This window comes from Xiphias gladius, chromosome 7 (genome assembly GCF_016859285.1).
Source record: "Xiphias gladius isolate SHS-SW01 ecotype Sanya breed wild chromosome 7, ASM1685928v1, whole genome shotgun sequence".
In the NCBI taxonomy this organism is placed as follows: domain Eukaryota; kingdom Metazoa; phylum Chordata; class Actinopteri; order Istiophoriformes; family Xiphiidae; genus Xiphias; species Xiphias gladius.
The window spans coordinates 4,115,367-4,129,111 of record NC_053406.1 but is presented as its reverse complement, the minus strand read 5'-3'; the positions used below and the strand labels follow the sequence as shown (position 1 = coordinate 4,129,111).

The 13,745-nt window shown below is 39.7% G+C and overlaps 2 protein-coding genes across 2 annotated transcripts in view; both read right to left on the bottom strand.

The window, feature by feature from the left end:
* Positions 1–2,555: 2,555 nt before the first annotated feature.
* sebox (SEBOX homeobox) lies at positions 2,556–5,056 on the bottom strand. The gene is made up of 3 exons (XM_040131210.1): positions 4,954–5,056; positions 4,062–4,306; positions 2,556–3,502 (listed from the first exon to the last, which is right to left on the bottom strand). Exons 1-3 carry the CDS (start codon positions 5,054–5,056, stop codon positions 2,816–2,818), a joined length of 1,035 nt encoding a protein of 344 aa, XP_039987144.1. The 3' UTR covers positions 2,556–2,815.
* Positions 5,057–6,003: 947 nt separating this feature from the next.
* smtnl (smoothelin, like) overlaps positions 6,004–13,745 on the bottom strand; it is a 38,432-nt gene continuing 30,690 nt past the window's right edge. Inside the window, exons 9-10 of the mRNA XM_040131585.1 lie at positions 9,429–9,580; positions 6,004–6,687 (exon numbers count right to left, since the gene is read on the bottom strand). Of these exons, the coding sequence (XP_039987519.1) occupies positions 6,561–6,687; positions 9,429–9,580 (279 nt within the window). The 3' untranslated portion in view covers positions 6,004–6,560. The remainder of the gene's footprint in view (positions 6,688–9,428; positions 9,581–13,745) is intronic.

The following is a 13,745-nucleotide window of genomic DNA, read 5'->3' as shown; positions in this document are numbered from 1 at the left end:
ACTGCCATTAAAATTAGATACAGACATCCATGGTCCCCACAGATTGAAATGTAATAACTTTGGTGATCCCTTAACGGGGAACTCCACCAATTCTACACATCAAGGTCTGTTTACAGGTAATTGGGAAGTACTGTTGCATATGTGAAAAAGTTGTATAAAGTTTTTTGTGGCTCCAGAGGGAGCTGTGTTAAATCTGATAAGTTGCCTCAAGTGATATCACTTGAGTCAGCATCAGTTGGCTCTGAAGACTACAAGTTTGAAAATGAGAAAAATCTGGGGGGCGTGGAATTAGATAACATACCAGAATCTGCCACTGAACTGTTGGGTAGTCGAGTTGTATTGTGGGAAATGTAGGCACCAGGTTTTCACAACAAAAAAGAATGCGTGTAATTAAAATAAATGACAATGTGTTTCTACCGCATTGATTTTTATCCTGTTATTTAACTGTCCATAGTGACTTTGACAGTGTTACAGGAGCGCAATGATATGTCACTGGAGTGCTCTTAATTTTCCATATAACACTATCATCAGGTTGAATTTTTAATTCGCCCAAAATGTATGACCAGAGACCTGCAATACTAAAGACATTCCCATGAAGCTCAGATGCACTTTGTGTTCAGTGTTAATTAGGTAAGGTTCGTATTTCAAAAGCTATAATGATGAACAGAAATAGTGGTAGCCAGTTACTTTATACCAAACTAAATGCTGTTGGTTTTTTAACATGAAAGTTCATTCTTGACCTTGGGAAGAGTAGTTTGACAAAAATCTCTATCCACTGATGAAGACCACAAGAGGAAATCGAGAGCTCTGTAAAAAGCTGGTAAGTGGACCTCGGGATAAGTTATTTTTCAAGTTGTTTTTGTTTTATTTTGCTGGTTGCCCTTGATTTGACTCTTCTAAATAGCCCTTCAGCAGTGGCATCAGCCAGTAATACTATTTTATTACCCATCTCCACCTGACAGATGTGGTATTAATTGTCTGCCAATCTGTGCTTACTGTATCTGGTTTGAAGTGAGCCAACTATAGAGCCAACCCATAGATAAAAAACAAACAGTCATTGTACCCCAGGAATACAGAAGCCCTGATAAAAGACTTAACATCCTCAGAGCAATAAAACCTTATTTCTTATCTCTAAACAATTCCAGTACAACACAGGCAATCTCTTTTCTCTGATCCCTTCTCCAGATATGAATTTATATTTTTTGTAAACTATCCCATCCTCTTGTCAAGTCCTGTCATATCAGTGGAAGGATTAAAAGATGTAACTACATCTGGAATACAAAATAAAAGTATCTCCCTAAGATCTGAGATTTGACACCCGGATTAAAGGTTTATTGAAAGATTATTTGGTATTAAAGATGATTATGATATGCAGAGATATCTGTCCAGCACTGGACGAACAGTGGGCCCTACTGTCTGTCATATTTGCCCCTGTATTATGCCGCTCATGTAATATTTCAAAACTTAAATCCAGGCCGAATTACAGTGCCTGTAAGCTGATAGACCCTGAGCTCTGGCTTTAATTTAGTTCTTATTTTTCATTTTTTTTTCCTTCCCTCTGTCCATCTAACCCTCCTGATATTTACAGTACAAAGATATGAAAAAATATATTTTGACTTGGAAAATAATTATTCCTGTCATGGTATCTTACCACAAGGAATCATTTTAATCAGGATGTTTTGAAAGATAATACTCGCGTGGTCGTAGCATTAAACATGCCACAGTTCAGCTTAGAGCAGGAAAACAGGAGCTGGCATCTGTGAGAAGAATCCATGTCATGAACTACAGTGTTTCCATGCAGGGCGCAAGTTTGAGGGTGATATGATGTCTTCTATTAGATATTTATTTACTGACAAATGAGTACCATGAGACTCCATACATTCTGATAGGAACAAGTCCTGAGCTATATATGCGTGGCGATTATTTGTGGAGCATAAAACAAAACACATAACTGTCTGAAATCGTTAGCTATAAGTAGCCTGATTGATGAATGGTAAAAATAGAAAGCTAAAACTAATGAATATGAGATTGAAATATACAACAACTACCGAACAACAACAAAGTTAACTTAGCTAAAAGTAATGGATAAATGGTTGAAATGTCCAGCTTCTGCCACTCCACGAATTGTAGACTTGACGAGATCAACTTAAATACTAAGAGTTCAGCTGAATGAAAAGAACAGCTTTGAAACAAGTCAGACGGTGTTGAGGAAGCGGTTCTGACAGAGCTTCGCGGGCTACATCAGACCGAAAAGGTTGGGAACCACTGAACAAATGCATCCCTTGTTTCTTAAAGTAATAATTCTGTGTACAGTTGCTTTTGCTCATGAAACGGAGATGGGTATCGCATTTTCTGTCCTTGCATTAGAGACGCTGTACATTTGTATGGCTATGTTATTCTCTCTTATTCCTTATTTCCGGCCTATTCTTGGCAAAATGATGCGTGTACCATCAGAAATGGATCGTTATTGGTTGAAGAAATATCTAATGCTATAAAAACCAAGAATGTGTGGTTTCAGGAACAATTAGCAGAGGAGATTGAACTAGGGGCTGGGATGAAATAAATCAATTTATTCCCTACAATATGCAACACATTACAGAAAACATAAAAAAACAAGGACAAGAAGGAACCAACATCAACATAACAACTCTACACATATATATTGTATATTACAGGTTTGTTTGATGTAAAATCAAATCTGGTAACACACAGGAGAGTCTGAGATGGAGAAAATGTTGTAAAGGGAAATACAAGGGAATGTGACAGAAATGGGCGCTGTCCAGTTTTAACAGCTAATGCTCCACACCCTGGGTCATCAGAATTCGAGAAAGTTGGTGACAATAGCAGCGTTGTAGATCAGGTCTGAGATGTACCCCATTGAGGTCTGTGGTGCCATTTGTGGGTGGTGATGATGGTGGTGGTGGTGTCCTTGGCCCTGAGTTACCTCCCAGTACACCGGCTGAGGGTGAGAAGGGACTACCTGGTCCACAGCAGCTTGACCTCCATATCCAGTGCTGCCTCCGTACATAGCCTGATGAGCCCCAGATGGAACCAAGCTCTGGGGCTTGAAGTTCCTGAAAGCCTGATACGAGCGGGATGAGGCAGCGTGGTGAGACTGCCTGGTGATGGGCTGGGAAAACGAACTAGGAAGAAAACCAGGGAGTGCTGCTCCCAAGTGCTGCTGCCGGTGGTGCTCCTCCTCCCAGAGACGAGACTCTGAGGGGCCCAGTGTGGGCTGCTGGTGGAGAGAAGAGGAGGATGGTGGCGATGATACAGGGTTGCTGTAGATTTGGATCCAGTCGGAGCAAATTGGCGGACCATCCTCAGAGTGGTGGTTCTGCTCTTGCCTGAATATGTCTTGCAGGGTGCTCGTTGTGGGGAAGGTGGAGGTCATGGGTCCAGGAGAGTGCTCTGCAGCCCCTCTACCCCCCAGCACATGCTTGGAGGGCTTGGGGAGTCTGCCAGTCTTGATACTTCTGGCTCTTCTGTTTTGGAACCACACCTGTGGAAAATGGCTTTTAATGTCTGGGTCTTGAATTATAGGCTACTTCACTTTTGGTACTTCACCAGCCCCCCCCCCTCCGCAGAATCACCCATTCAAATGTAATGCCTGGGTCAGATCATTCTTACGACTTTGTACACACCAAAAATAGCTAAAACGTAGTTTTTTAAACCAGCGATAAGGCCAGTTCGGGGCTGAGGGGAAAAACAGAGAACAGCTGCCTGCTAGGGCCACGACAATGGGAGAGGTGAGTGAATCAGAAGAGTAAAGTAAAACCGAAACGCTGAGTAAACCAGAGCAGTACTGCGGAGCTGACAAGTCAACGTGGGCTCATCACATCGAGCAATTAACACACAGCTGGTTCTCTACTCCATTGTTAAAATAGACATATTGGCGTTTTTCTTCTACTGCGATAGCTTGACGAGCAACATCTACTAAATTACAGCACTGAACTATGGTAGGATGCCGGGCTGTCATATTTTTGATATTCTCAAAACACAGCTTTCCGGCTCGGGGGAGTTTTTGAGCTAAACAGAGACCCCCCGAGCAGCAGACTCACCTGTATCTTGCTCTCGGGCAGGTGTGTGTGCGCGGCCAGCCTCTCCCTCAGGGTGATGTCCGGGTAGGGAGTCACAGCGAAGGCCTGCTCCAGCTCCGACAGCTGCGCTCGGCTGAAGATGGTCCTCTTCCTCTTCCTCTGACCCTCCGTCAAGCCAACGGCTCTGTCCGGCTCCGGGGAGGACACGGCGCCCTCACCCCGGACATCTTGGAATAAAAGCAGAGCAGGAAGACAAACGTTCAAAATAAAATGACGCGAAATGGCCCGTATTAACGTAACATTAAAATAAATAAGGAGGGGGAGGAGAAAAAGGGAGTATCGATTGGTTTAAGATGTTTAAAAAAAAAGAACATTTACATTCAGGTCATTGGTGGAGACGCGCCACACTGTGCCATTAAAATGAAATCACAAACTTGGTTTGTTGACCAAAACTATACTGTCAAAACCTTTACTTTTTAAATTTTACAAATACATCTAGAGGCAATTTGGATTGATTCTACATTTTCAGGTAATCATTTTTGCTCACAGTCACCTAGTATGGAAGAGGTTCGATCTGTGGGCTCACAAAACACGCACTTGTTTTGAACTTTTTTATTCTATATAGATGACACTTCTGTCGGATTCATCTCTGCTGTTATTTTTCTTAGCTGACCTCGTTTTTGTCGAAGTTCCTTCAAAAAAACGATTATTATTTTTACTATTTTATTTATCATTTATTATTATTTTCTTTCAGAAGACTTTCATGGCCGGTGGTTAACTTGCATCTGCTGTGGTTTCATGAGCGAAACTGACTACATGAAGCACACAGTTAAATTTATCAAGGACATCAATATGAAAGAAAAAAGCTACTAAACTTATTTTAGCATTATTATCCACATCATATTCAACTCACCTTTACAGTGATCCTGTTCTCCAAATAACGCTTTAAAATCCATCATGTCTTTCTGCTGGTTCTGCATGAATAGAGAGAAGTCCGAGTCCATGAACAGAGCCATAACCCCAAACACACGCCCGCGCGTGCGCGCACACACACACACACACACACACACACACACAAACACACATCAACGGCTCGGCCTTCACTGATGCTGACAGCTGAGGAGGAGTTTCTACCTATTATACCCAGATCAGATGGGACACCTCCCACACCCACCACGCTGCAAATCCAGGTGTTTTTCACCTCTGCTTCTAATCCCCAGACACTGAGAGAGCCGAGCACAACCGTTTTCATGATCTTCAAGTGCTCTTCCTTTAAAGACTTTTGAGGAAATGGCGTTGTGCTTGCTAGTCTCAGAATAAAAATAACAAAAAATCCATTCATATTTTTATTTACATAATGAATTAATACATGATATTCATTCAGTCATTGATTCATGTTGATGGCAGGGTCTTACTTCAAACCTTAGACTATGTGAAAACATGCCAAATTTTATTTGATTTTGAGATTATTTTAAAAATGTCATAAAATGGAGCAAATACTGAATTAACTACAGGAATAAGAATATTACTTCTAATCACCCATGTGTTATAAAAGATGTGGCTTCCATGTTTGCTAAGCCAAATGCTCCGATGACAAAGCGAAAGTTATCCTTTTTTCAAACTCTGTCAGACTCACAAAATATTTTTAGCCTACTACTCTTAGACATACTGGACGCTGAATTTTCCAAGAAGACTGGGTCATAAGACTATTTAATCCCCTGGATTTGTCTCATTGTTTCTTTTTTCTCTTGTTTGATACCCAGTAAGGAGCACAGTTTCTACATTTAGGTGTCAAACGCCACAATTTATTGATTTGATTTCCCAGAACCCAATCCTCATCTGGCTAACACAATATCAAAGCACATGTGGATGTTGATATCACTCAGCAATCAGTTCCGTTTTTCCTGTATTTTTTTTTTGTTTAAAAAAACTCTGCTGTGTGTGTTGTTTTTTTATTAAGTCATAACCAAGTGTCTGTCACAAACAGTTTTAGTTCTTTACTGACATTTGTGAAACATACATCCATTCCATTGGTGCAATGTTAAAAGGCTAATATTGACACTAAATTTGTGGTGATTATAAAGATTTACACATCACAGCAACATTTCAACTCTTTGTCCAATATATCTCAACTACACATACAAATTAAAAAAACAAAAAAACGGAAACAAACTAACTACTGCTAACTACTGTTGACAAACCAGCACTGACATTTGTGTGTCATTAGTGTTAACAGCTTGGGACTGTACTCCCACATACAGTCTTCTCCCCGTGAGACAGTGTCCAGGCTGTGAGCACTTTTCCTGCAGCTTTTGAAGGGATGTTCACCAATCCACCACCAGGGAGCAGCACAGTATTTTCAAAGTCCTACCAAGCCAACTCTGAATCTCCATTCAGCTCAAAGTTGGGTACAGAGAGAGAAGAACCTACTGCTGCCGAACACCTGACAGCGAGGAGGAGGCTGAAAAAGCTAAGTCTAACAGGAGAACAGGAGATAATTAGATCCCCGATGTTTGAGCTTCACTCAAACTTGCGCAGATGGTTGTAGAGGGACTGGACGTAGGTGAAAACACACATGGGGTCTGGTTTACGACCCATGATCATCATGTCGTCCACCTCAATCAGCCGATCACAGCCTGCCTTCACTCTGGAGACACAGACAGAGACACACAAGTCAGAAGGGAAGGCTTTAAGCTGCATGGATATGTTTCAACAAGAATTCAACCAAAATTGGATTTTAGCATTTTTGAAATAATGTCATAATTTCATTGCTGTCAGGCTGAAAAAATCTCAGATAGAGTATTTATGGATGAATGGAGCATACATTCACGTCTACTTGTGTAGAAATGGATCAAAATGTGTCAAATGAATCAATTTATGGTTGCTTGGTCTATAAAATATCAGGAAATGTCAGGAAAATCACATTGTTCTAAAGTCCAAGATGACATATTAAAATCGCTATTTTTTTTCTGACCAGCTATGCAAAATCCAAAGATATTACCATGATACAAAGCAGAGAAAAGCAGCAATTCCTCACATTTGAGAAGCTGGAAGCAGAGAATGTTTGGCATTTTTACTTGAAAAATGACTTAACGGTTGCTGAATATCTGTTGATTGACTTAAAGTTTCAGCTCTACATCATATGAGAGGTGACACTCAATGACTGGACGGTGTCAACAGAAGGTTTACAGAACAGCCAGTATCCACCAGAGACATCCATCAAACCCTTCCACCGCCACCTTCTGCCTCTGACATTGTGTCTTGGATGCTTCTGATGAAAAAACACATATTTCCCTTACATTCTAACAAACATGTTCTGAGGTGTTAAAGAAGGATACTGTGCTTGTAAGAATTTATTTACAATTATTGTCCTATAAGTCTCTGCTCTGTGATCTCTTTAAGGGATCAATGTCTGATCTATAGCATGCAGCCTGTAGGTGCCGTATCTGTCTGGGGAAACAAGAAGCCATGCTCTGTGAAGCTATGCAGTCAGGCAAAAGGAATGCACACCTTTCACCAAACACAGAAAAGGAAAAAAAAACACGATGAACTAGACAGCATAGGCAGGACTATTGCCACATAAGATGTGTGTATGGTGTTGTCTCATGTAAAATAGTAACTTCATAGAGGACTATAAAATGAAAGCAACAGAGAAAACAAATTAAGAAACTTTCATTTTCAGTATCAGTAAAGTAAAGATTTCATTCTTGATGCAGTTAAGGCCCATAAATCCTTTAAGGCTGATTCAGCAAATGTCAGAAACCACAACTAACACTCCGCAAAAAAATGGCTGTTTGTGCTGTCTCATTATGAGAGCAATGAGAAGTTGAAAGAATAGTTTGACATTTTGGGAAACACACTTATTTACTGTCTTGCTGAGAGTTAGATGAGAAGATCGATACCACTCTCGTGCCTGCTACAGACAGCAGGCAGTTAGCTTACTGGAGAACAAAGACAGGAAAACGGAGGGGAAACAGCTAGCCTGGCTCTTTCCACAATTTTAAAACCTCCACCAAACAGCACCGCTAAAGCTCACTAAGTAACATGTACCATCTTAGGCGTTTAATCTGTACAAAGTGGGAAAACAGTGCATTGCAATAAATTTGCAGGGGGTTATGTGCAGGACTATTTCCTGGTTGGAAGCAGTTGCCACAAAGTTACTGCTTCCAGCTGGATTGTGAAGTGGTTAGCCTTAGGAAAAAGACTGGAAGCAGGGGGCTGGCTCTCTTCATAGTTCAAAAATATGACTACCAGCACCTATAAAGCACACCAATGAGCATGCTGTATCGCTTTTCTTTTTTATTTTAACCTGTACACAAACAGAAATACAAAAACGACAATTTGTGGTTTTATGTGGAGTTATGTGCTGGAACTATTTCCTGATCAATTACAGTTTATTTGTGCAGGCAGTTTGTCTGTGCAGTGTCTCTAGCTACATTGCAGGTTGTCAGATAGGTGATAGATGAGCACAGGTTTTATTAGAAGTCTATGTACAGGCATGATGGAACCAAACCTGGCAATCTAACTGAGACAATCACTCCAGGTAACTGCGCACAGTCACTGTACCAGTTGTTTGCCAACAACGAGTTCCAGCTACCGCAAATGGTTGTTTTTACATTTCTGTATGTGTGCGGATTGAACAAAAGAGATACAGTGTGTCAGTTATTCAGGTGTTGGGACATGTATTTTTTCCCTTGGACAAAAACAGGCCAGCTGTTTCCATTTGCTTCCAGTTTTTATGCTAAGTTAAACTAACTAGCTCCACACTTAATGCACAGACATGGGAGTTGTATAACTCTTCTTGCCTTACTCTCGGAAAAAAAGCAAATATGTGTATTTCGCAAAATAATAGAATAGTGACCATGTTCACCAACTTAGATTAGCCTGTTAGCATGCTAACATTTGCTAATTAGCACTAAACACAAAGTACAACTGAAGCTGATGGAAATGACGTTAGTTTTGCGGGTATTTGATAACTTAACAAAAGTATTGGACAAAATTAAATTTTGTTTTGACGATGGTGCTAGATGAGAATTCCCTTAATCACAATTCATCCATTTCATGCAGGTTAGCATATTATATATATATATATCCATTCAATACAACAAAAATGTCAGCAGAGTCAGTAAGATTCATCCTGTGGGGACCGTGAATGCCTGCACTATTTAAGCATGGACCAAAGTGGCTAGCATTGCTAAAGCAACCATGTCACTTTTATTTTTGTCAGGTTGTGAAAACCCTGAAACAGCATTGTCTCACATGTGATTAACATGTCTCAACTTGATCAATTCTACAAATATATGTAATTAATTAAACTGCATCATATCCATGATATCAGAAAAATGGACAACTTCTGAAAATTTAAGTTTTGATATTGCCATCACTCACTCTGCAGTTCCAAAGGCTAGCTCAAAGTTGTGTTTGCGGTTGGCGGGCGACAGAGAGGTGTAGTCAAACTCAGTGGGGAAGAAGGAGTGGACTAGAGCACAGAAGGCCATCCCATCACTCCAGCTGGACGAGAAGTTCTGGATGTCGATGTTCTACAGAGACAAAGAAAAAGATTTAGTCACGATGTGGCAAGTGTGCATGTGTGTTTCAGTGAGTGTGTTACTCTCATTTCAGACCTCTGTATGCACAAAGAAAAAACAGTAAGAGCTGAAAGACAGAAAGAGGTAAAAGAACATGACTTGTAAAACTGACTGGCAGCTTGTTGAAGCTTCATAAAGCCTTCTCTCCATTCACTGTCTAGCCCAACATTTTGATGGATAAAACAGACTTTCCTCTCCTCCCCTGCTTTTAGTCTATTAGGTGTTTTTGAAATCATGTCATTTCAAGGCTGCCCTTTATGATGGAGTTTGCCTTGAATGAAATGCAACATGTCAAAAAATTGGATGAACATCTCTCTCTCGTGTGTGCGTGAATGTTTGGTTCCAGTTAATAAGAGTCTTGGCTTTGTCAGGCTCTTACTATAATCAGAGCCACATGGAGCAGTTGAATAAGAGAGTAATACTCCGGAGTTACGGCGTAATTTTTTGTACTAACGGTGTACCATAACAGTATGTACCAATACTTATGCAGAGGTACTGGGGAAGGGGTTGATAATTTCGGGATCTTACAAAGAACTTATACTGAGTTATACTGAGCTGTAGAGAATCAAGACAGCAGAATTGATTAGCCTTTTTCACAGAAGACATGTTGATGTGTATATAATAAAATGAATCATGGCTCACTGTCAAATTGTCATTACTTACTGGGACACTTGAATACAACTTGTTAATGTCATTAGGAAAACCTGTGCTTTTCCTACTATAACTAGTTAAAATGTCTGCTGTGAAAAAATCTTAGCCTTTTTTAAAGTAGGTCATTGAAAAGGTCGTGACTCTCTCACTTTACAATGAACCAACAGGTCTGCATATATAAAAGTCATTAAAACCTTGTTCCACTAAAATAATTCATCAAGTTAGGTATGCATCAGCTTTCACAGAGGTCCATAGTTATCTCCAATTTTTGACTGTACCGCAACAGCGGGGGCCAGTCCTATACACACAAATGTCGCTGACTGACTTTATGATGAAGTTACACTATTGTTCAGCTGGCCAAGTGTTGGAGTTTCCCCATTGCCCGTTGCTCTGTCAAAATGAATTGGCGCAATCAGTTTCTAATATGTCATTAGAGGGCACTTAAGGACAGTGTTGCCAATTTAGCACCTTTGTCGCTAGATTTACCAACTTTTCACATCCCTTTAATGACTTTTCTTCACAAAAGCACCTTGTAACAAATAGAGCAATTTTTTGGAAAAACCTTAGACAATTTCCGTAGGAGAGAGTCACAGTATTGCCCTGCTGAAATGTTTTGTTCTGAAATGCTTTGTTCTACTGCGGTGTCAGGTGGTGGAGGACTGCTATCCTGAAGCCTCCAAATAGGGGCCATAATTGTTAAAGGGAATGTGAATTTCCTTGACTGATTGACATGTCATTAATTTGAGAAAAGATTTGGGCTGGATATCCACTTTGCTCCATTTCTCTAAGACATAAAATTTACAGATTTTGTCTTTTCCATGAGATCTGTATAAACCATGTCATGGTATACAGTATATTAACCTCGTGAGGGCCCCAAGGCAAAAGTTTACAGACGGACCCAAATTGATCACCCCCACATCCTGCCCTCCATGCATGTTCACATAACTGGTGCCTCAAAATTCCCATCGAGAACAGAGCACACAGCAGACTACACATACTGTAGCAGCTCATTATTTGCCCTCACACTCAGAAACCAACCAGCGCTCCGATACTGGACCAACACTGTCAGGCTCCAGGTTTCCTGTGTGTTAGTTTAACTGTGATAACTTGATCAAACACTAATTTATTTACTTATTATTACAAACTAAAATAATAAAGATATTGAAACTAGTTTATGGCACAGGGCTTCTCTTAAAGAAAATAAAGACCACAACATTAGGTATAAATCCACGGCCCACTCAGGTTGATGGCTCTGGAGCAATTGGCTATTTTTCCGAATTGGTAATCCACCCTGGAATGCAAAACAAAATGATACTTTAAACCATGATACAAGTGAAGTGCAGTGATTTCAAGTACAACTGTCTAACTCATTTTGTCTAGAATTAAAGAATTGAGGTGACTATCTCACTCCTACATGAATTCATAACGTGCCGAGGGACTCCCACAAGCTTGAAATAGACATATAAATAACTCTACTTTGTTGTTCTAACTCATAGTTTGTGAAATGCTTTGCGGTCCCACTGTACCATGTAATTAACTAGAGTGATGGTTGAACTGGAATTTTTAAAAAAAATCCATTCTCCAAACCAACAGCTTCCACATCCTGCACACATCATTCATATGGAGGAGTGTTCTGACTGGTTTGATCAGGAAAAATGACAAATTAAGCAAATTATTTGTAGGAGCAATTATTTTTCTAGATGATAATTCAGACACAAATTTAAATAAAAAACATTCAAGTTTTTATTCTGCATAGTTATTGCTATCACATTAAAGCAGAACACCTTATACCAATACATGAATACAGATAGCCCCATAAAACCAAATGTCAGAGCAGACCAGACTGACTGAGGATGGTGTCAGATGTGGAAAATTCTGCATAGTTAGACATGGATTTGATTTCAGGTCTTCTGCAGGCTGATTGGATTGCAAAGGTGAGATGTGACTGTAAAAACAGATGTGCACAAGATGGGGTTCAAGGATTCAGTGGTTGCTATGTTTGTTTCCAGGTGCGTCATTAACGTGTGATCGTTATCTAACTATAAACAAAACCTCCAACGGTTTCACTTGACGATTTCTACAAATAAACGCCTCTGCTGAGGACTTCTCCATCCTGACTAAAGACTCAAAGAAACTGACCAAAGCCACACAATGAACTTCCATTATGGAAAATGTGAGATTTGAACACTTTGAAAGTCTGTGTTGTTTTCTATGTGTTTTACCGTCGAGACTGTTGGAACCTTCTAAGTTCACTGATACAAACAGGCTCAGACATGAACGGGCCCATGCCCCTTTAGAACTCAGCAGTATAGAAATATACACTAGATCAAAAACATGGACAATGTCCCACATATATATATATGTATATATATATAACTTTATTGAATAAAATATAATAAGACGATTTGAAGATGAGCTGATATGGATACTTAATTAGTTCCTCTGTAATGGATGAAAGAGATTTCAGTTTTTCTCATCAGAAGATAATTCTGTCTAACCAGCTAAACGACATTAGTTGCACGGAAATATCCAAATATAATTTCCTCAAACATTAGAGCCCATATTTTTCAGCAAAAATAGCGTCAAAAACATACATTTCGGATTCAAGTCACAGTCAAAGTCCAGACAGATCTCTGTACAGAAATCTAATTTCTAGGAGAGAGGGTTGAAAAGACATAAACTGTACATCTCTGAACAAATTATTGGAAAAAAAAAAGCAAAATATTTGTCATACAAATGAATACATATGGATGATTGAAAAATTAAAAAAATTGGTTAAAAAAAGAAAAGAAAAAAGCAAAAAGCAAAAAGCAAAGTCATTTCAGAGAAAATACATAGAAACCTAACCTACTGTACATCATTTACTGTGAGCCATAATGTGGCAAGAAATGAACCAGCTGGAGATAGCTTCTGTTTTTTATTGTTACTGTTTATGCTGAAGTCAGTGGTTGAAATGATGTTGCAACTTTCTTTTTCTGAACTGAACATACTATTTGACTGTAAGTGCAGATGATGTGGTCTAGAGTCTAACATTAAGCTGCATCCAAGACAAAATCCTGACTGTGATTGTACCTCATTGCATCAGTTAAACGTTTCTGTTCTGTGTCGACCACAAAGTTTTCTATTCAACAAGCCAAACCTTATTTCAACCACTTGTGAGTTTAATCATCTAAGACACAGTGAGCTGACCTGCTGGACACTATAACATTACAGTAAACCACAGTTTACACCACTGTAACAGACAGTACATTGGATCATTTTCACATTAGTCAAAAGGCAGCATGTGGCATTTCCTTTTCAATTTGTTCCCCGTGAATTCCCTCTCCCCACACAGATCACACTGCGGTGTGAAGAAGTGCTTAGCAGTTATGAAGCTATGCTGCTTATGAGTGCAGTGATGTTAAAACAGTGAGGAACACTGTGACCTGTAGGCGTATTAATAAACACTGAAACCCTGACTCATTGC

What these genes read in the sequence shown, in the direction of transcription:
- sebox (XM_040131210.1), bottom strand. Translation starts at nt 5,056, where the DNA reads ATGGCTCTGTTCATGGACTCGGACTTCTCTCTATTCATGCAGAACCAG. An exon ending in AGAACAGGATCACTGTAAAG is followed by an intron (nt 4,307 to 4,953) that starts GTGAGTTGAATA and finishes CGCGTCATTTTA; the next exon opens with TTTTGAACGTTTGTCTTCCT. An exon ending in TGCCCGAGAGCAAGATACAG is followed by an intron (nt 3,503 to 4,061) that starts GTGAGTCTGCTG and finishes CATTTTCCACAG; the next exon opens with GTGTGGTTCCAAAACAGAAG.